This window comes from Carica papaya, chromosome 9 (assembly GCF_054855325.1).
Source record: "Carica papaya isolate Zhongbai chromosome 9, ASM5485532v1, whole genome shotgun sequence".
Taxonomy (NCBI): Eukaryota; Viridiplantae; Streptophyta; class Magnoliopsida; order Brassicales; family Caricaceae; genus Carica; species Carica papaya.
In genome coordinates, this window is record NC_142317.1 from 5473398 (window position 1) to 5496883 (window position 23486).

At 33.2% G+C, this 23486-nt stretch overlaps 4 protein-coding genes across 4 annotated transcripts; all 4 read left to right on the forward strand.

The window, feature by feature from the left end:
- Positions 1-4698: 4698 nt before the first annotated feature.
- Positions 4699-6227, forward strand: LOC110820583 (F-box protein At5g50450-like). Its single transcript, XM_022050097.2, has 3 exons — positions 4699-4953; positions 5048-5210; positions 5303-6227. Exons 1-3 carry the CDS (start codon positions 4814-4816, stop codon positions 6059-6061), a joined length of 1062 nt encoding a protein of 353 aa, XP_021905789.1. The 5' UTR covers positions 4699-4813; the 3' UTR covers positions 6062-6227.
- Positions 6228-7199: 972 nt separating this feature from the next.
- LOC110820471 (ribonucleoside-diphosphate reductase subunit beta) lies at positions 7200-10715 on the forward strand. The gene is made up of 5 exons (XM_022049946.2): positions 7200-7565; positions 8915-9160; positions 9378-9453; positions 10207-10285; positions 10367-10715. Exons 1-5 carry the CDS (start codon positions 7272-7274, stop codon positions 10428-10430), a joined length of 759 nt encoding a protein of 252 aa, XP_021905638.1. The 5' UTR covers positions 7200-7271; the 3' UTR covers positions 10431-10715.
- Positions 10716-12462: 1747 nt separating this feature from the next.
- LOC110820353 (nucleotide pyrophosphatase/phosphodiesterase-like) lies at positions 12463-15651 on the forward strand. The gene is made up of 12 exons (XM_022049801.2): positions 12463-12673; positions 12758-12849; positions 12954-13017; positions 13108-13230; positions 13327-13419; positions 13497-13626; positions 13731-13812; positions 13899-14034; positions 14103-14308; positions 14393-14518; positions 14848-15157; positions 15256-15651. Exons 1-12 carry the CDS (start codon positions 12512-12514, stop codon positions 15559-15561), a joined length of 1830 nt encoding a protein of 609 aa, XP_021905493.1. The 5' UTR covers positions 12463-12511; the 3' UTR covers positions 15562-15651.
- Positions 15652-15795: 144 nt separating this feature from the next.
- On the forward strand, positions 15796-23452 carry LOC110820470 (putative inactive purple acid phosphatase 27). Its single transcript, XM_022049944.2, has 12 exons — positions 15796-16267; positions 16672-16763; positions 16911-16980; positions 17062-17184; positions 17329-17421; positions 17816-17948; positions 20691-20772; positions 20857-20989; positions 21399-21604; positions 21693-21818; positions 22512-22821; positions 23029-23452. The coding sequence occupies exons 1-12, from the start codon at positions 16070-16072 to the stop codon at positions 23332-23334; spliced, it is 1872 nt and encodes a 623-aa protein (XP_021905636.2). The 5' UTR covers positions 15796-16069; the 3' UTR covers positions 23335-23452.
- Positions 23453-23486: the final 34 nt, after the last annotated feature.

Consider the following 23486-nt stretch of genomic DNA (forward strand, 5'->3'; position numbering starts at 1 on the left):
TAATAGTGCCTGTAATTATGTCCTTTCAAACTCAACACATGCTTTGTAAGCATGTCTCTTTCTCTCCACAATTACATTATATACATACACAATGTGGGGTTCATTTCAACTCCACTCTCACTTGCCAGGTCAACAACCCAACTGCTTAATTCCTACGTGTTCTATATATATATACACACACATACAAACATATATATCAAATTAATTACTGTACTATTGCCTTGACTTGGCCACCCATATTTGATTTTATATATATATATACGTGTGTGAGATTAGCTAGAACATCAATCATACAAAAAAATTTTACTTTTAATTAATTCACTTTATTTTCCATATTTAATTTTTATTATTAATATTATTTAAATTGATATAATATAAATTGAATAGAATTAAATTTATTTATTTTAATTTTTTGATCTCATATTACAGTGTGAATCTCAAAAAATACAAGAGATTTTTATTCAAAATGTACGTACGATTTTCCTCGAATACAATTTTTTATGTAATTATTTTACTTTAAAATTTTTTTAAAAATTAAAATATCAAAATTTTAAATTCTAAAATTTCTTTCGTCCGTGTCTTATTTAGGAGAGTTTTTTTAGTTGTTTAGATATTCTTAATTAATTTTTTGATTAATCGGTCTGTTTATTTCTTATATAATTTAATCATCTTACTTTAATGAAATATAATTTTTTTAAAAAATTGATTTATTTGTTATAAGCATATATATATATATATATATGTATATACGTTTTGAGAGAAGAAGAAAAATGAATTATATATATTGATAGTATACATGTGGATGATTATGTAATAGCTAGGTTTGCTTGTGTTGATGGGTAAAGTGTTTATACAAATAGAGGGGTAGGGTTGATATACAAGCATGTTTGTCTCCTATACGTACGTGTGATCTCATTCTTTAATACTTAAATATTCATTACATACATGCACGTATCATTATACAACAAACATCCAACATCTCCGAATTAAATTTAAATTTAGTTACACATATTTTTTATGGGTTGACGTCGATATACATGTATATATATATATACACATACATAGTTAATAGGATTGTATACATATATGCATAAACATACACACACACACACATATATATATATATATACATATGTATGGTGATTACTTAGGGAGAAAGATGAAAATTAAAAAAAGGTTTGCAAGTAACACGCAACTTACAATTATTGATGAGGACGCAAATGAATAAAATTCTTGAAATTTGGCCATGAAACACCAAATATGACTTCCTTGTATATATATATATTATATAATTGAATGAGATGAAAAGAACCCATAATTAATACGCAAAATAAACATCTTACTATATATTATATTATATACATACATGTCTTACACACACACACATATATATATTTGTTTATATATATGTGTAACCAAATGACGTGTGTGAAAAAGACCATGTGCATAAGAGGTGCACCAAAATTACGCAACGCCTTCTTTTTTTTTTTTTTTTTAATAAGTTTAAGTACCTTTAGAAATACGTCAATTGTAATCACTTACAAGTACTTACTTCTCCACCATGACATATTAATTAATTAATTAATTAATGTGAATTTAGTTTTATATATATATATATATATATATATAGTCTTTTTACTTTTTGACATGTTTTAATCGCAATTATGTAGCTCTTGGGAACATATATAAAGACATATATTCAACTTGTGGTTTTAGTGACCTTTTTAATTTAAGTGAAAGTCATTGATTGATATATATATATATATATTCATCGTTGAATAATAATATATATAATATCATGTTTAAGCCCCTTTTCTTTATTTATACACCGAATTAATCTTCAACAATACTATATATATTAAAAATTAGAAACTTATAATTTGAATATTCGCTTCTAATTTATCATGTTTAATTATTAATTGACATTTTATTTATTCTTAATTTGTTTGCGTACGCTACGATACATAAAGTGGTACACATGTTTTTCACACCTTAATTGAATTTCTATTATATGTACACATATATATACATTTATATTTACTATTATGGGTCTAATTTTATGGTATGCTAAACTATGTTTAATTTAATTATATAATAGATTAATAATTATTTAATAAGTTAAATCTTTTTTTTTTTGTGTTAGTTTATTTTTTTAAAGCCGCCATAAAAAGATAAAATTAAGCAAAGGAATTTGTGTTTCACCAACTCCACATCCTCCTCATACCTTATCCAAATCTTTATTAATTATCCAAATTTTACATTATTATTATTATTATTAATATATTATATTATATTATTTATATATATATATATATACATACATATTTCAATTATTTCTTTAAATTTAGTGACCCCACAGTTAAAATATCTTCTCTTTCTCTTTCTATAACTTGATTCGCAAAACTCTCTCCTTCTATTCTCAACTTGGATGGATATGTTCCTTCCAACTTGCACTTTGCTTGTAGATTTTATATCAACATATACAGACCCACATATATATATACATGTCTTATACATAGACGCACACAAACACACTCATTTAAAAGATAAGAATAGAGATAAGGAGACATATATATATATATATATAGCCTTTTCATTTTCACCTACCCTGTTACAACACTAACTCGCTAATCTCGACTTAATTAAGTATAATAGCTAATTGCCAATTCGCATGCATCATCATTAAGGATTAGCAAGATTTGGTAAATGACGGCTATATACTATTACATACATACATATAACTTGCTATTTTTAATCATTAACTTCCAACAACTAATATACATACACATATACTTAAGAATATCTCTAAGAAAAAAAAATATATATATACCATCTTTAAAAATTAAATGTTACTGTAAAGAGTTTATAAATTTTGTATAATTAATTACCAAACGTACATGTGGCAAAATTTTAAATATTGTTTTAGAAAATTTTAGATATTGTTTGACCAAATATATGTAGCACAATACGATTAATTAGTCAACTTCTCTCAGTTTTATTAAACATGATCGATTTATAATATTAAATTTTAAAAATAGATGAATTTTACAATAATAATTTATAATTTTCAAGGGTTGTTTAGTCAATTCCGTGCATATAAAATATCATTTTAAATTCAAAATATATTATATATGTGTGTATTTTGGTTTGTTTGGTTGCTGAGAAAAAGAGAGAAACTTTGGGGAGGGAGGAAATTTTAATTTGCATGGATTTGAAAAACGCATGCATGGAGCCCACCACATCTTTGGCAAGAATCCAGACGAGAGAGTCATATGCTCGTCGCCATCTCCTTCACTTATATTTGGTAGTATTCTTAATTACATATCTACCTATATCTATATCTATATCTATATATGTATATATATATATGTATATGAATATTAATGGTGGGTAAATGTTAATATATATGGTAGTAAAATTAATTAACCAGTCACGGATATATCGAGACACCCAGAATAAAGATGAAAAAAATGAATTTGTTTTTCATTGTGATCGTATAAATTTTTGGAAAAAAAAAAAAATATTTATTTATTTAATAATTAGTACTTTTACTAATCTTTATATAATGTGAATTACAAATCCTTAAATCGTAGGTAGTTATATTTAGGAAAATTGATTAAAGAAATAAAAAAAGTGATTAACCCCACATTAATGATGTGTGTTAATTGATAGGCAAGCAAAGGGGTCACGTTAATTATACTGTTGCGGTTACAGAAACCCGAGGATTAACCCAACGTTAATTACTATTAGGACGTGTTAATTAAGGCAATTAACTTTTAATTACTTAATTTATCTCTTTTGTCCGCATGTCTGTCACGTTTCCACCATTACTAAATCCATCCCACAATTTCAACCTCACTTACAAAAAACTTTCGCCTTAGAATTCCAACTCAATATAAACAATATTGGTTTAAATTAAATAATTAAAAAATTTTAAAATTTCAATTATTTTATTCAAAAATAAAATTTAAAATTAGTGTCTATATAAAAAGAATTAACTCATATAGGGACCACATTGGAAAATTTACAGATTCATTAATTAATCTTCTTAAATATCAATAATAAACTATATAGAAATATAATCTTCCTTCCTTCAAAGACTCAGCATAGCCACCCGCCAGAGATAAAACTTTATTAGGGTTTGATTTAAATGAGAATTTTTGAAGAAAATGAGATATTTATACTTGGATCATTTGTGTGCACAGACAATATAATTATACTATATATTTATCATATTTTCGTTACCGAATGTTTAATAAAACGTCGCGTTTTGATTTTTTTTTTTTTTTTTTTTTATATTTAGGTTTTGTTGATGGTGAACAGTGACATTTGGTATTACCCAGATCCGAATGATAAAAGTACTATAATATAGTTTAATCTAAAGTCCGTTTTTTACATATATAAAATTAGATTGAAATCAAATTATTTATTGTTAAAATAAGTAAAGGGTATCTTTTTACAATGTATTTTTTTTTTTAATAAAAAAATAAAAAATAAAGGGAGCTATTAATATTAAGGGTTTAATTAAAATATTTATTGGGAAAATAAATAAAATGGGAGAGTAAAAACTAAAAAGCTAATCAGTGTTTTGTCGTATTGGCAAATCGTACGCAATAAGTGTGCTGGCTGCTTCAGGGGGCCACTTTGACCAGACATCTTTGCCAATTGCCGCATCAACAGTCGCCATAACCATCCAACCTCAATACTCTCGCCGGTAAATATTATAAACCAAATCTCTTCCCTTCTATATAACCCTTTATTTTTTTCACTCCCCCCCGTATCACCCTCTCGTTTTCCTTCCATCATCGAAAGGATGATGCAGAGGAAAAAGCAAAGAATCTCTAGCAAACCTGATCTCTTTGATGGATTACCAGACGATCTTCTCGTCTGCATCCTCGCCAAGCTTAGCTCCTCTGCTTCTTCCCCATCTGATTTCATCAGCATTCTCATCACGTACTTTTTTTATCTTACTATTTGATTTTGTTCCTCTATAACTTTTATGGGTTCTCGTTAATAAACTCTAACCGCGATGAATTTTCCCCCGCAGATGCAAGAGATTGAATCGGTTAGCCCTCCATCCTCTAGTCTTATCCCGAGCTGGACCTAAAGCACTCGCCGTCAAAGTCACCAGCTGGTCGGATTCCGCCCACCGTTTCCTTAAACAGTGCGTTTCCGCCGGCAACACCGAAGCTTGCTACGTTCTTGGCATGGTATATACACGTACAGTTTATTTACCACTTTCTGTTAATTAGCCATGAACGAATATGATTCAGAAACTGACGTTTTGTTTACGTCGTTGTAGATCCGTTTCTACTGCTTGCAAAGCAGAGGGAGCGGCGCATCTTTGATGGCTAAAGCCGCCGTGAAATCCCACTCGCCGGCTCTATACTCGCTATCGGTGATACAATTCAATGGCAGCGGCGGCTCCAAGTCCGACAAGAATCTTCGAGCCGGCGTGGCGCTGTGCGCGCGAGCTGCATCCCTCGGCCACATCGACGCGCTGCGCGAGCTGGGACATTGCCTACAAGACGGCTACGGCGTGGCGCAGAACGTGGCGGAGGGTCGCCGGCTACTCATCCAGGCCAACGCGCGGGAGCTTGCCTTGTCGTTACGCTCCATGCTGACGTGTCACCATCATCGTTTTTTCCATCCACCTCGACAGTACTCCCAGCAGTACGTGTCGTGCCCGACGGGTACGGGTTGTCCGTTACTGAGCGATTTCGGGTGCAACGTGCCGGACCCGGAGGTTCACCCGGTGAACGTGTTTCTAAAGGAGTGGTTCGAGTCAGGGCGCGGCGTTGTGGGCCAGGGGCTCAGACTGTGTTCGCATAACGGTTGCGGTCGGCCGGAGACCCGACCGCATGAGTTCAGGAGATGCTCGGTTTGTGGAACCGTCAACTATTGCTCGCGTGCGTGCCAAGCGCTGGACTGGAAGCTGCGGCATAAGATGGAGTGTGTACCGATCGAGAGATGGGTGGAGGAGAATGGCGGCGGCAATGACGGCGACGTCGGCGGAGGAATGGCGGGGATTGAAGAGGCTGAGAACGAGGCGGTTGGGTGATTAAACCAAATTAAACTCGACCCACTTGATTTGGTTTCCTTTTCCGTTCTTTAAAAAAAGAATATTCGGTGTTTTTATTTTTTTTAATTTTAATTTTATTTTTGGGTGTACATAGATACAGAGGCTTTATGATAAATGGTTCAAAGATATTAGAGGTTTAATTTTAGTTTTAAAGTTTTGAAAGGGAAATTATTATTTTTGATTTGTGAAAATTGGAGAGTTGAAATGGTCACCCACTTCTCAAAGGCCAACCAATACTCCCTGCTAGTTCTAGATGCCACAACTTTTAATTATTATTTTTGTTTGGGTTTGCTTTACAAAAAGTAGTTTTTAAAAAAGAAAAAATATGAATTTTTCTTTTATTTTTAATTAAAAAATTCAAATGCAGCTAGTGGGAAATATGGTGGAGAAAGTGTAGAAAATAGGAAAGTGAAACGCAGATACACATCTTATCATGATCTCTGTGATGTACCAAATCACCACAAACCTTCCCTTCCCTTCCCTTCCAGTTTCCTATTTTGGAAACAAATTACGAAGTTTAGTTTAATTAAAATATACTTAAATTTAATTATTTCTTTACCGAATAATTTTTTTTTTTAATTTTATAATTTCGACTTTGCATATCATTAATAAATACGTGAACTAAAAGATATTTATTTATTGAATTGCTTTAAAAATTGCCTTTTAATCATTTTTTTTATATAATATGTTCCAAACACATCTTATAATATTATTTACTTACAAAAAAAAATTATAAATATACAAAATCTAAAAGCAAATTTCTAATAGAGTTACAATATGGCTCAAATTAGTATTGCGTGGAATTAAACTTTAAATTTTTTTCAAACTAATTACAGAAATTGCTGTAAAATTTCATAAAATTCGCACAAATTTTTCTTTTTTTTTTCTTTTTAATTTTAACATAAATTAAAAGAAATATTAGAAATTTAATTTTTTATTTTAAAAATGAAATTAATATAATAATATAAAAATTCTGAAATAAAATTTTATTTTTAATTAATTAAATATATATTCATATAATGCTTTAAAAAATTATATTAAAATTCGGGATATTTTCCGTACTTTGCCTTTTCCTTCCTAATTTTTGTATTTTTTTTTAAAAAAAAAGTGAATTACGAAATTTCTAATCACTTTCGTTTTAAAATTAAGCTAAAAATTCTACTATACGTTTCGCGGCATCGAAGCAAGAATGTCAGACTCAAATTCCAGAGAGCAAGCCCTAGGAGGGGAACGCAGGGACTCCGATCAAAACCCTAATAATGATAATCATCAGACCGACCAGTCGCAAGAATGGAAGACCATGGCTGAAGCTTGGCTCTGCGCGTTCCCGGAGGCGAAGGCCGTGGCTGAGAGCCAAATTGAAGCTTGGATCGATTCCAACCACGCCTTCTTGCCAGCAGAGCTGCAATCCATGCCTCGATCGGACGTCATTGATCGTCTTCTGTCCATACAGCATTACATGAGGCCACTGGACCAGCGTGAGGTGTTATTCTCGCTATTGCCCTTTGTTCTAGAATTGCAATCTTTCCTCTTGTTTTTCTGCGGGTTTTCTTTCTAATTTTTTGCTTTAATTATTTTCTTTTTGGAAATTTCACTTAAATCTTTTTAAGATTGAAAATTGGAGCGTGAAGGTGGTCTGTTTGTAAAAGGTTGTGGCATGAGAGGTTTCGATTGGTGGTTAACGACAGGAATGCGGTTGTTTGAATTATGAAGGTGCTGTATTGATTGCATGTTGGAAATGATTTTGTCTCTTTAAATAATTAACTGGAAAGTCTGAATTACAAGACAAGAAGAATAATCTTGAGTTTGTAATTAATGATCCATGTGTGTACGGTGTCTAAGATGGAATGAGTTACTGTAGAATGCCAATTGGGATAAATAACTGACAATGAATCTATAGTTGCTTCAGTGTCTTTTGCTGGACTCAAGTTAACATAATGGTGCATTTTTTTTTTTTTTGGGGAACATTTTAGATGATGCTTTTAGATGGCTTGGCTGTGAAGAGGTAATTTACAGCGAACAAGTTGTTTGGAATGGAAATTTGATATTATAAGAAAATTTGTATAGTTAGCAATCTTGACATCTGGATGCCTGTTGTTGGTTGCAATATCTGTTTGTGGTTGCTGGAAACGGCCATGGTTTAATTGGGTTGTTGAGGTTCATTGTGGGGAAAAAGAAAGAGAGGATGTTTATCGATATAATACAGGCAGGAATGTTCTCAGAATTATGGTTCTAACTAGTTTTGTGGGAAATAGAAATCCTGGAGAATAAGAATGTGGCTTTGGGGTGTTGGAAGAGTTATGATGGTTTTCAATTTAGGTAAAATATGACATGATTGATTTCGCTAAGACATGATTTGATTTTGGATGGAGGAAGGCATTAATTTACATGATTTTGTTCTTTTAGTCCGCGGGATATTTGGCTGTAAGTGGATTAAGTATTGCATTAATGGGAATATACTCAATTACGGAATTGTATCACCAGAATCCATATTCTTTCAGAAATGATTGTGTTTACTTATCATATAACCATTGAAAAACTCTAGATGATTTGCAAAGAATTTAGCTGTGTTTCATGGGTTTGAATGAATATGAGGTACTTCTTTCTTGTGGAGAACTTATAATTAGGACATCAAATTGATAAGTTTTCTTGTCTTGTTAATTTTGGGACTACAAGGGTATGAGAAGGGGTGTCTATATAGTCACCTTAAATTCTTCAATAGAAGTTTATATCCTGAGAACTTATCATTCAGTCAAGCTATTTTTTGTCTACCTTTCTTCATGGCCACAAATATAAATGTAATAGTTATGGTTGTAATGTTACTTATGACAGGAAAAGGAGGCAAGTCAGGTGGATCTTCCACCTGCTCGATTTCAACGAACTGATCAATGGATACCAGTTTATTCATGGTTAGAGTCTTTGGATCAAGATGATGTGGTAAAATCTAAAGATATCTCTGACTGGCTAGCTGCAAATCCACAAGTCAAAGAACAGCTGTGCTCTAGGCATTCCCGCTACCATCTGATGCACTACATCAAGAAATGTCATTTAAAGATTCTAAAAAGAAAGGAAAAGAAGGTATTGAGCATCTTTTTTTCTTAGTTCTCTATAATTTTTCAAGTTTTACTCCAAATTGGCAATTGGATGCTGCATATAATCATAATATTGAATTAGGATGCCTTCACATGTTTCTAATGACTTCTAAGAATGATCTATGCCTATAAATGTCACTTGACTGTTATGTATTACCTGTTGCTGTTATAGCCCTTACGATGGTAATGCTTTGCTTGAACAGGGTTTACAGCAACCCAGCAAAGAAACTGCTCTAAGAGTTCACAAGGATATTGTCAAACCTACAGTCACTAATTCAAGTATGATTCCTCCAGCGTTTTTCTTTCACAATTCTATGGCAAGATTTACATGTAAAAAAAAAAAAAAAATGGCTAATGTGGATAAAATTATGGAGTTGCAACCAAATTCCATCTGAGTTGCTTCTTCTGTATATACACCAACTTGCGACTTAAAATATTCTCTTTCATTTGCCAAAAAAAAGAACAAAAATCCTGATATATTCTTTTTCCTTGGTTATCTAAAAAAAAAAAAAAAATCTTTTTCCTTGGTGGTGGTGGTGGTGGGAGGGTTCAATGGTGTAAAAATGTCCTCTTTAAAGGAAGTGACTGGTGTTATAGGCTTATTGCAGGTATACTTGTAGCCCTCGTTGACAACTGATCTTTGTCTATTGATCAAAGTTTTAGACTTACTAATATCAAGGTTGGGAATGGGGGAAGAGGATGGGAGGGAATAGGTGTTTGGTCCTCTTATCAAAATACTTGTTGGGTAGAATGTCTTAGTGACTTGACAAGACGAAGAAATCAAACTAACAATTTCCTGTGTTTATGACATCTCTCTCATGAATTGACAAGGTGAAGAAATCAAACTAACAATTTCCTGTGTTTATCACATTTCCCTCATTGTATCTTCCCCTCTTCTTCCTTTCCAAACTGAGCCCTTTCAAAAAACTCTGTTTTTAATACTGATGTCATGAGGGCATAGAATGGATTCAATTTTATGTATTTCTTCTGGTTCTCATTAACTGGCTGTATTTTCTTTTCGAACATTTTCAGGCAACCCTTTGAGCAATATACCAAAAGATAGTGATTTGTACATCACAAAACGAAATGAAGCTTTACGCAAATATGAGATGTAAGTTTTATAAAAATTTTCATACTTTAATTGCATCTGTATAAAAAAACTATTTTTCATTTGTTTTGTTTGACATTTCAGTTTAGTGGAGCTGGAGAAAAAACTTGCCCCTGTGTTCTCAAGGCCTCAAACCTCTACCAAGTGAAGGAATTTAGAATCAGGTTGGTAGAGTGACTGCCTCTCACAAGAGTGATACTTCCATTTTCTTTTTTGTGTTTTATATATCCTTTTACAAATGATAGACCATGAGTGATCATCATACCGTGCAGTCAAGGTTGTGAAAATTTACTATGAAAATGACAAAAGTAGATTTTGCCGGATGTGATCAGATGATGGCAAGATTTTGAAATAGGAACATCGAACATGGTTTGTTTCAGTTTGTGTATATAAATGGATGGGATCTGGTGCCATGTCTCCCATTTTCTTCTAACGATGTTTACATTTGCAACAAATATGAAGTTTTTTTGTAGAAAAAAAAAATTGAGCAGAAAATAGTGGTTTTACAAATTAGAGGGTATTTGGATTGGAGCTTGACATGCATGTTTGGAGATCTTAAAATTGTGGGTTCTCTTGTTTGGTTGCTACTTGCTGGCTGTTGTAGATGTGATTCTTCAAGTATGTATTTTTGGGAAAAACAAGATTAATTATTTAAATACAAAATTTATCTTGGACTTTGTTTAAATTATTTTTAAATATTACAAAGTGTTTTAAATAGTTTGATTGTGTAATTTTAATACCCAATTAAAAATTTGAGCCATCCTTCATGTGATGTATATATATATATATATATATATATATGTAGTAGTTGAGAAGGAGGGTGTATATTTGGTTTTAGAGTTTAAGTTGAAGTGAACCTTGAACGAAGGATACGGGGGAATTGGATTTCCTTGATTTCATCTTGTGATCTGTATTGTTTAATATTCATTTTTTATTATAATAATTCCAGACTTTGTCGGCTGAGATAAAGGGATCTCCATTTCACGCCCATCCATGAACCACTTATATTAAATGAATGTCAGTTGACCATCATAATATATATATATATATATATGTAGCAATAATAATTTAATAAATAGATTCAGCCATGGCCGGCCGACTACTGAGTTTCCAGTTTAGACTTGAGATTATCTGTATTTTAATGAATATAATATTTAAGTATAATAATTTTTAATATTTTATGATTATTCAAATTAAAAATCATTATAAAATATTTTTAATAGTCCATAAGGATGGCTCGGTCCAAACAAAAAATCTGATATATATTAATTAAATATTATAATTTTCTGTTTATAATTCTTATGGAATAAAATAATGCTTTCTAACATTACACGCGAAAATCGAGCCAAAATAATTTTAAGTTTATCTCAATCGACAAATACTTACTTAGTTTATATATGTGTAGCCTATTAATAATAGTGTTAATAAAAGAAAAATAATAATTAGCATCACACGCGAACGATCTTTACACGTGTATATACATAGTAATAATAGTACATAACTTTATGACCAATATATTAAATAAAAAGATTTAGATGATATATTATAAATTAATAATGACAGATTTATAATACTTAATGCAACGAGATTAAAAATTTAACTTATTAGTGTATTAGTTAAATTATGATACTAGATTCGGTTTGATTCCTATAAATCATAACGTATTTAGATGAAAAAAAATATTGTGTGACGGTTATTACAATATATAACTTTATCATTAAAAAATTAAATGAATAATGTTTAAGACGGCAGTCTAATATATAAAATTTTTATATTTTATTTAAATATTACAAGTTCTAATTACATTGAAAATATAGAATTTATTACTTTTATGAATGTATTATGAATTGAAATTAAATTGATCTATAATAATAATTTAATAAAATTAAAAATTTAATTTATTAATATATTAATAAGATTATAGTGATCATATTCATAAAAATAAATATTTAATGATAATTAAATTTTTTAAGTTAGAAAAAATTTTAATTTAAAAAAATTGATCTAATATTTTTTTTTTAAAAAAACTAAAAAAATAATAAATTTAAATAACATCGAAATTTTCGATGATAATGTGTACTGTTATAAATAGTATAAAAATTATTATACACAGTTGTTTCTTATCTTCATTTTATGTAAATTTTCCACCATTAAAAGTGTATTTATAAAGAGAGATAGATGGGTTGGTGCTGAGATGAATTAGGGTAGATTTACAAGTCAAAAGGAAATATGATTAGGATTTTAGTGTTATTGTGTTTTCTAAGGGCCTGTTTGGCTCACATAAAAGCAGGAGAACAACCTTTGGCCAAAATCAATATTCTTCAAACCACTCTTGCCCTCCATGAATACTCTGCTTCCATTGCAGTCTACCCTTTTGTCCTCGGCTTCAATGTATATATGTATATATGTATATGTATATGTATTTATGTATAGAACTGTTTAGAAAAAGCTTTGACTGAAACTGTTTGAATGCAGGGTGAGGATAGTGAATGGGTGACGGTGAAGATTGTGAATTCAAAACCATCAGCAGATGATTGGGTTGGAGTTTTTTCTCCTGGAAATTTCAAGTAAATTCATCTTTTTCAGAGTACCCAGTTGAAAAAAATCTCAACTTTAAACAGAAAAAGAAACCAGATTTGATTTAACTGAACTTTGTCTGATTGTATTGCAGCTCCTCATACTGCCCAGGTTCACATGAATGGGAAAAACCATTCATATGCCAAGCTCCAATAAAGGTAACTACTTACTGATATACATACATACATATATATAATATTTATGTTGAGATTAAGGTGATGGATGTATAAGGTACATTTTTGTTTCAGTACAAATATGCAAACGATTCCAATCCATATTACACAAGAACCGGCAAGGTCAACTTGGAGTTCCGGCTTATAAATCAGCGCTCAGATTTCACTTTTGCATTGTTCTCGGGGGGGATTTCTGCTGTGAGTAGAGAGATTCAAACCATATATCCACTTCTCCCTCCATTGTTTATTTTCTAATAATGTGTATATGTATATGTATAATGTGAAATTGTGCAGCCAAAACTGGTGGCTATTTCAAATTCTATATCATTTGCCAATCCCAAAGCACCCCTTTATCCACGTCTTGCTCAAGGCAAATCTTGGAATGAAGTAAGTTCAATCAATTACTAGTTACAGACTATTATATATATGTACATGTTTAGGTATGTTGATTCCATTGTTGACAGATGACTGTAACATGGACAAGTGGGTATGACATAAACGAAGCAGTTCCAATGGTTGAATGGGCAATGAAAGGAGGTCCTAAATCTCTATCACCTGCTGGAACATTAACTTTTCATAGAAATAGCTTGTGTGGTAAGCAAGCTTTCATAACAATTTAAAATTTTTCTGACTTGAATCTTAGTTGGTCATGAGGTGAGATTAATGGATTGTCTGAATGATGATCATCTTCTTTGCAGCTCCACCTGCTCGAACCGTTGGCTGGCGCGATCCTGGTTTCACACACACAAGCTTCTTGAAAGACCTCTGGCCAAACACTCTGTAACACATTCTTCTTCTTTATCTTCTTATTCTTCTTACTTGTCATCTTCTTCTTCTTCGTAGTGATGTTGGGTTCAATTTTGCAGGTATACATACAAGATGGGTCATCTCTTGTTAGAAGATGGTTCCAATGTATGGAGCAAGACCTATACATTCAAGTCATCCCCTTATCCTGGCCAAGAGTCTTTACAGAGAGTTATCATTTTTGGTGACATGGGAAAGGTACTTCCTTTTCACAATTCATAAAAGGTATGTTCATCGGATCACTTGTTTAAATTAATAAATTTCAGGCAGAGCGCGATGGCTCCAACGAATACGCCAATTACCAGCCTGGTTCACTTAACACTACAGACCAACTGGTTAGAGACTTGGACAACTATGACATTGTTTTCCATATAGGAGATTTGGCATATGCAAATGGATACATTTCACAATGGGACCAATTCACTTCCCAAGTGGAGCCTATTGCATCTGTTAAACCTTACATGATTGCAAGGTAAGCTTCTTTTCTAGTTTTACATGTATAAATTATATTATGAATTGAATTTTCTCATGTATATGTGTTTGATTTCTCCGTCAGTGGGAATCACGAACGAGACTCTCCCAACACTGGATCTTTCTACGATACTGATGATTCTGGTGGAGAATGTGGTGTCCCGGCAGAAACCATGTTCTACTACCCAGCTGAGAACTCAGCCAAGTTCTGGTAATGCAAATATATATTGCTAAATCAGAAGAAGCAATTTCAGTGAGAACTATTGAGAAAATAAATCTCTCAATATGCATACAACCACATTAAGTAAATAATAAAATAAGAAAAAACACAAAATTTATAGTGGTTTGTCAAGTATGTATATATTTAAGGATAAGATCAAGAAATTTTTTCACTGTGATTAAAATGAGAGGACATCACCAAAAGAATTATATACCTTTATCAGGGCTTTTTCTCAAAATATTATCTAAAATATACACATAAAATTAACTAGTCAAGCCACATCAACAAGGACTAATAAGATAAAAGAAATTGTATTGTAGGTACTCTACAGATTATGGTATGTTTCATTTCTGCATAGCTGATACAGAGCATGACTGGAGAGCAGGATCAGAACAGTACAAGTTTCTTGAGCATTGTCTAGCATCAGTTGACAGAAAGAAACAACCTTGGTTAATCTTTGCTGGTCACCGTGTTCTGGGCTATTCCTCCAATGACTGGTATGCTAACGAAGGCTCCTATCAAGAACCCATGGGAAGAGATGACTTGCAGAAGCTCTGGCAGAAATACAAAGTCGACATTGCATTCTTTGGCCATGTCCATAATTATGAAAGAGTCTGCCCTATCTACCAGGTAGACAAACTCCTTACAATTTACTCAAAAGTCACCATTTTGGAAACTGAGTCTTTTTCATCTTCTTCAATTGGTTGATGGGTGTGACTCTGTTGCAGAACCAATGTGTGAGCAATGAAAAACACAATTACTCAGGGACTGTGAATGGAACAATTCATGTAGTTGTCGGTGGAGGAGGGAGCCATTTATCAAGTTACAGTACTAACATTCCCCGTTGGAGTGTTTACAGAGACCGTGATTTTGGGTATGTTAAAATGACGGCATTCAACAACTCGTATCTGTTGTTTGAGTACATAAGAAGCAATGATGGGAAGGTTTATGATTCCTTCACGATCTCAAGAGATTACAGAGATGTTTTGGCCTGTGTTCATGATGGCTGTGAATCAATCACTTTGGCAGAATGAGAAACCTTCTGCCAGAAGTTAGTTATTGTATTAAGAATATGGATTTATGTAGTGGAATATTCTCAAATAATAAAAATTCACCCTTTACAATTTTCTTCTTACTAAATAAAACTCATCCAATTTTGTCCAATCAGTTTCTAGGCTTTCCAAACACCGTATTATTTAAATAATTTGCTAAAAAAAGAGAAACACTGAAAAGCTGAAATCTTTCGTCGTTTTCAAATTATTATCCATGCATGGGCTCTACTCCCAATTAATTCACTTGGGTTAAAATTCTGTGTAACCATGGCAATGATGTGAATAAAGACTGTAAATAAACGGTGTGAACGCAGAGGGGGAAAAATAGGAGGGAGGGAGAACGAGACTGACGATTTGTTCCGGGGAAATCGATTTGATTTCTTTCCATCTCTTCTCCTTCTCTTCACACAGTACTATACACCAGGACTGATGGAATATTTGCAAGGGTATCGAGCACTCACCAAATCTTGTTGAATCCCATCAAGGTGTAATGCGAGAAAGCATTCAACCCTCAAAAATGGTTGTGGGTTTCGCGTTATTGTGTCTCGCTGCAAGCTTCAGCTTAGGTTTGGCTCATATCAATGGATTTGGGGAGCAACCACTTGCTCAAATTGATATCTACAAAACGACTCTCGAGCTAAGTGGTTCGGCCTTGATTAGGGCATATCCTCTCCATCTCGGGTTAGAGGTAATGTAATTCTTTTCCCCCAAAATTTATTTACTTTCCCTGTTTGTTTTTCTTGGTTTCTTTAGATTCTGGCATTCTGCGGGATAGTTTGTTTGATTTATTCTCTGTCTGCAATATGTAATGAGTATATTATATGAGAATTTGGGTTCTTAGACGATCAGAAACCTAAGTTAGAAGCTTTCTGAAGTTTGAAACTTTCTGAAGTTTGAAACTTTCTGAAGTTTGAAACTTTCAACTTCTATATTTCATGGTTACCTTCAAGATTTGATCTGTCTGAACTTTATTTCAACTGGATGAGTTTATGTAGAGACTAGTGGCTGATAGAATGTTGCTTTGTCCAAAACATGCTGCTGGATTACTGGAAGTAAGAAATTGATTTTTACGTGATTTATTCTTGATCACAGGGTGATGATACTGAATGGGTAACAGTAAATATTGAGTCTTCCAAACCGTCTGTCGATGATTGGGTTGGAGTCTTCTCTCCTGCAAAATTCAAGTAATCCTCCTTAACTTTTCAACCGGCAAACTTTTTGTACTTGTTAGGATAGGATCACAATCTATGTTCGTATAATTGTATAATCAGTAGTATTTTACATTCTTTATTGTTTCACGATTTAGAGGTAATTTTGTTTTGGTGTTGCAGTTCATCAGCCTGTCCACCAGTAGATGATCCAAAGGAACAGACTCCATACATCTGCTCAGCTCCCATAAAGGTGTGTGAAATTATCTAGTGGATATTAGAATTTGATGGGTGGAGGATTCCTCTATAATACGTTTGACTCCCTTTATTTCAGTACAAGTTTGCAAACCATTCCAATCTAGGTTATGCAAAGACCGGAAGAGCTTCTTTGAGGTTCCAGCTTATAAATCAGCGGGCAGATTTCTCCTTTGCATTATTTTCAGGCGGGCTATCAACTGTAAATGATACTAATCTTGTTCCTATATGTTGAAAGTTTACATATTTATAATTTCTTATTATTGCCTTTCTTTTTGCCTTGAAAAGTCATAATGAATGTGGATAAAATTGCATTGTCAACTAATTCAATGCTGGAAAATTGCAGCCAAAGCTAGTGGCAGTTTCAAATTCTATATCGTTTGTCAATCCTAAAGCACCCCTTTATCCACGCCTTGCTCAGGGGAAGTCTTGGAATGAAGTAAGTCTGTATTAATTGATTTCTGCAGCATAATCTCCTACACAGTCTGTTTTGGGTACCAAGCTCAAACGATTCTATGTCTCATCAGATTGAGTAATTGCTATAACGATGCCCTCCTTGCACAGTTGGTAAAAATCAATATTGCAAAACCCAGGGGACTTTTTTTATCTGTTTCAGCTGAGAGAATTCAAATGGAGTTCTAAGCATAATAATCAGAATTACTCTGATCCCCTATCTAACTTCTTTCAGTTAATTAGTCATTCTTGTCTTCCGGACAGAACTTTGTTTGACAAAAAAAATTCCGACTTTGATTTCCTTCATATGTTGTTTGCTTCACCTGGAAAATTAGAGGTTACCTAACCAATATTCCAATGACATTTGATATGTTGCACAGAGGACTGTAACCTGGACTAGTGGATATTCTATTGAAGAATCCATACCATTTGTTGAATGGGGTATGAAGGAAGCTTCTTCTAGGCAGAGGTCACCAGCTGGAACCTTGACATTTCATCAGAATAGCATGTGTGGTATGATTTGTTTCATCTACTCAGACTGTTACATTTGCATGCAATATCTAGATCAATTTGGCTTTCGGTTACGTAATCCTTGATACAACTTCATCGCAAATTAATGAGTCATTCAGATAGTCGTTATTAAGCCACCAGCCTAGTTATCTGTATAATTGATTCCTGCTTATTTTTGTGAATAAGCTGCATAGTCTGTCCTATATGTTCTTTGTTTCTCACTGTCGAGATAACTTTAGCGTCATGGATTTGTGTGGTGCTTATTTCTCCAAAAGAAAATGATACTTGGAAAACACTTCCATGATGCAATTTATTTGAGTCTATTGTCAATTTCGAGTACTTGCATTTGTAAGCACTGGTTTATTGATTTCTTGACTAATTAAGTTAGAGCTTTTGTAACACTCTAAACCTAGAGTTGGGTACATTACAACACCGCACATATATAGAAAATTCCATAAATATGTAAGGTTTGAAACAAACCTTAAACTTAACCAAAATAAGTCTTGAAAATTTAATAATCAGTAAATCATTCAAATTGAGATTTTACCTCAAAGTTCAAAGAATTTAAAACCCTTAAATAGAGTGATTTCTTAATCTAAATAGAATGATTCTTAACCCACAAACTAGACATATAGAACTATAATTTAGAAGAAGGAATCAATCAAAAAGGTTAATGGATAATGGATATTCGGAATCCTAAAGCTGCTATTTCAATTTGAGTGTTTCCCAGCAATGCTAAATATTCAAAGATTCATAACCCATTCAATTCTTATCCAAATTGTGCAATCTTGGTGTATATGGAAAAGTTATGATGTATAGATTATGGATGAATTAGTTTAGTGGTTGAGAATTAGTCAGATGAACCATAAAATGGCCAGAAAGCCTTCTGCCACACAGTTTGCGGTTTTCTGCAACCTTAGGTGCCCAAAATTCGTAGGTTCTCCAATACTCATTCAATCATGCAGTCTTAATGTTTATGGAAAACTTATTAACTGTAGATTATAAATAAAATAGTTTGGAGGCTAAAAGATTGCTAGAAGAACGTGACTGTAAAGTTTCTTGATTCGTGTTTTACTATATCACTAAATCTTAAAAAACTCATAACTTATTCAGTTCTAATCCAAATCATGCAATCTTGGTGTTTATGGAAAGCTTAGAATATGTAGGTTATAAATAAAATAGGTTTGTGGTAGAATATTGACCAAAAAAAAAAAAAAGCCAGAACGCTGCTGCCATAATAAATCTTTACTCCCTTGCATATATGTAAATCTTTCTTTTTAGCTTGTAAGTCTAGATATCATGTAATAGAGTTTTGATTTAAGGTTTATGAAACTTAAACTTCTTTTTGCAGACATCCTCTTCTTCTTCTGCTCTCTTCTTTGTCTTCTTTTCTATTCCTAGAATTTCAGAGTTTTTTTAACTAAAACCTAACAGTTAACTTATATGTATAGTTATTCTTTTTATAGTGATAGTAGATTATAAGATAGCTCTATAAATTTTATGAAATAATGATATAATTTCTCTTGGTCCTATAATTAAAATTATTATTTATTTTCCCCAGCTGGGTATTACAACTTCGGTAGCAGAGTTGCGGATTTTAATTTATAGCTGCTGGTAGAGAGTTGTTCACGAGACTCAGTTCTATAATCATGTGATAGAAATTTTCATATGCTTCTTTATTCTTCTACACCACATTGGAATAGGTATTGAGGTCTATTCATTAATGAGGTTATCTTGTGGAAGAAATTCAGCACTGACAGCAAGAATTTTTATGACTGTTATGCTGGCAGCTAGGTAATGGGGCTGAAATTAAATTCTGGAAGGATGAGTGAGTGGGCTGGTGACTTCAAATTGAAAGATAAATTCCCGATGATCTTTGAGATTGCTAGTGAGAGGGATATTCTTGTGGAGAAGGCATTTGAGAAGGGAGAGAGGGGGGTGGAGTGGGTGGTGTATACAGATTAGAAGAAATTTAAAGGAGGAAGAAGAGGTAGGATTCTGGAATCTGTTTCGGTGACTTGCTGTTTTTAAGGTGGGTAATGTGAAAGACAAAAGAATTTGGAAACCGGACAAGAAAAGAGGTTTTTCGGTGAAGTCCTACTATAACTTTATTGTAAAAAATGGTGAGGAAAATGCCAAGACAGCACCCCTTAAGCAAATCTGGAGGTCAAAAGCACTGTCTCGAATGGCTTTTTTCATTTGGGAAGCTGTTAAAGAAAAAATCTTGGCCATTGATATGTTGAGAAAAAGAGGTATGATGATGACTAATAGGTGTTACATGTGCAAGGCCGAAGAAGAATCATGCAATCACTTGTTACTTCATTGTCCTATGGTTTACAGAATTTGGGAGTACGTGTATGAGATTATGGGGATGAAGTGGGCCATGCGGGTGGTGTTAGCAAGGAGTTGTGGGCCTGGGCTGATTTATATAAAAAAAAATATTTATTCCTTATTTTAATTTCTATTATGTGGGTTGTTTGGAGGGAGATGAATGTTAGGACTTTTAAGGGTATTGAAACAGACATTGTAAATATTAGGGATAAATGGTTTCATATTTTTAGTTCTATTTTAATTGGTCATGACATAGTAAATTGGGAAGATATTGGGGCTGTCATAGACCACCTAATCGACTTATAATTTTGTGTTTTCAGGTAGTATCCCCTTGGTACCTTTATGCATAATAATACTCTCTCTCTTTTATTTCAAAAATTTAATGAGGTTAGCTTGTCATTCTGCATTCTTCAGGCTCACCAGCTAGGTCAGTTGGTTGGCGTGATCCTGGTTTCATTCATACAAGTTTCTTGAAGGATCTGTGGCCGAACTTCCAGTATGTATTGTGAAGAATCTTGCCATGCAAAAGGTTATAAGGCTAGCACAAGTATTTTCAAACTTTTGCAATGATGATCTTCAGGTACACTTACAAGATGGGGCATCTCCTATTAAATGGTTCAATTGTGTGGAGCAAGACCTATTCATTTGCATCATCCCCTTATCCTGGACAAGATTCATTACAGCGGGTTATAATATTCGGTGATATGGGTAAGGTAGTATCAACAACTTACTATCCCAAACTTCTTGTTCTATTTTCTTATCTTCTTTATTTGCCCCCTTCTAGCACGCTTGTTTGACTGGTGAATTTTCTATCTTTATGCTACTTCAAGGACCTGATGCTCATCAATTAGAAATCTATGGGTTAATTTTTTATCAGCAGTCTGGTATTTGATATCTAACTTGTAGATAAAAAACACTGGATCCAATCTTGCACAGCTGACTTTAAAAATCAGTATCATTACCTGATCTTGGATGTCATTTTTTATGGTTGTTGAAATATATTGGCTCTCCTGCTTGGGAAGGTTGCTTAAGGCCCATACTAGGAGTCTTTTTCTGAGACAATACTAGGAGTTTTAATTGTCAGTTGTGGAAGGTTTTCACTTTGTCTCCAACATTTTGCAGGCAGAGCGTGATGGTTCAAATGAGTACAGTGACTATCAGCCAGGCTCGCTTAACACCACAGACCAACTGATTAAGGATTTGAACTATATTGACATTGTTTTCCACATAGGAGATCTAACATATGCAAATGGGTACCTCTCACAGTGGGACCAATTCACAGCACAAGTAGAGCCTATTGCATCAACTGTTCCTTACATGGTTGCTAGGTTGGTGTTGTCATCAGTACATGTTTTTGAAGTATTCTAGATGTGTTCTGTGCTGCTAATTGAATCATTTGTTTGTTTTCTTCTATAGCGGTAATCATGAACGTGATTGGCCAAATACAGGATCCTTCTATGGCACAACAGATTCTGGTGGGGAATGTGGTGTGCCTGCAGAGACCATGTTTTATGTTCCTGCTGAAAACAGAGCTAAGTTTTGGTAATTCAGATATATTCTCTTGTAGATCTTTTTATTTGATAATTAATAGTGTAGGATTTTGAATATTTGCCATCAGTTTAGTGAGTTTACACTGACAGACTTGTTTGGTTTAATTTCCACTCCACTTATAGCTAATTCCCATATTACTCTTTCATACTAGTTTTGATATATATGGTTATAACATTGTTTGGGTGAAAATACGAGTTTACTTTAACATAAAAACCTTTTGATCAAGGATTTAAACTTATTCTTCAATAACTTTTGACCATCATTTGTGGAACTTGTTGATACATTGATTAATTTGTAAATTTTGTAAATAGGCGAGACTTTGTTGGTACCTTTATTAATACAATTCATACTTCATATTTTTTTAAAAAAACTTTTGACCATCATTTAAGTTCTAATTTTAGTAGTAGTAATTTGGCCATCCTGTTCCAAGAACTTCTTAAACTTTTGACTCCTAACTACTACACATTAAGGGCTTTGAAACTTAATGAACTGTATCCCTTTAGTTTTCCACCTGCGAGAGTAAGAAGCTTGTCTTTCTTTGAATGAAATAAACAAGCAAAAGTGCAAGAAATAGTTAAACATAAAGATTTATGTGATTCGATCAAGTAGCTTTTTATTTTCTCCTATATCCTCTTATTGTTAAGTCTTGGCAGTAGGTAACAATAAAAATGTGTAAATATGCAGGTACTCAACCGATTTTGGTATGTTTCACTTCTGTATAGCAGACAGTGAACATGACTGGAGAGAGGGTTCAGAACAGTATGCTTTCATTGAGCATTGCCTTGCATCAGTGGATAGAAAAAAACAACCATGGTTGATATTTGCATCTCATCGAGTCCTTGGGTATTCATCCGACTACTGGTATGGTCAGGAAGGCTCATTTGAAGAGCCCATGGGAAGAGAAAGTCTGCAGAAACTCTGGCAGAAGTACAAAGTAGACATTGCGTTTTATGGTCACGTTCATAACTATGAAAGATCCTGTCCCATCTACCAAGTAAGAATAATGGAAATTTGTTTTTCTGCAAGATGTGTACCATTCACATTTTCAATTCAAAATGTACTATTAGCTATTCAATTCACTCGCCTTGATTTACTAATAAAATGCTTCTGCTTTAAAATCCATCTTTCTTTTCTTGAATTTTTCTGTATTCCAACACTTGCAGTCTATTCTCAGTAACACTGGTTTCTTTTGGCGGTGCAGAATACATGCATGAGCAGAGAAAAGCATCATTATTCAGGCACCATGAACGGAACAATCCATGTGGTGGTTGGCGGAGGAGGAAGTCACCTATCGAAATATAGCAATGTGGTTCCGAATTGGAGTATTTATAGAGATTATGATTTCGGATTTGTGAAACTAACAGCATTCAATCATTCATCTCTGCTATTTGAGTACAAGAAAAGCCGTGATGGTCAAGTCTACGATTCCTTCACTATCTCAAGGGATTACAGGGATGTCTTGGCTTGTGTTCGAGATAGTTGCCAACCAAGAACTTCAGCTTCATGATCATGGGCCCTATTATTCCTTTCTGTTCATAATTTCTTATTATATGAAACTGGCCTCAGATGAAATGGAATATATATATATATATATACACACAAACTTGTGTGCTTGGGTTTGGTAATACACTGTATCTGACTTTTTTTTTGGGTCCTTTT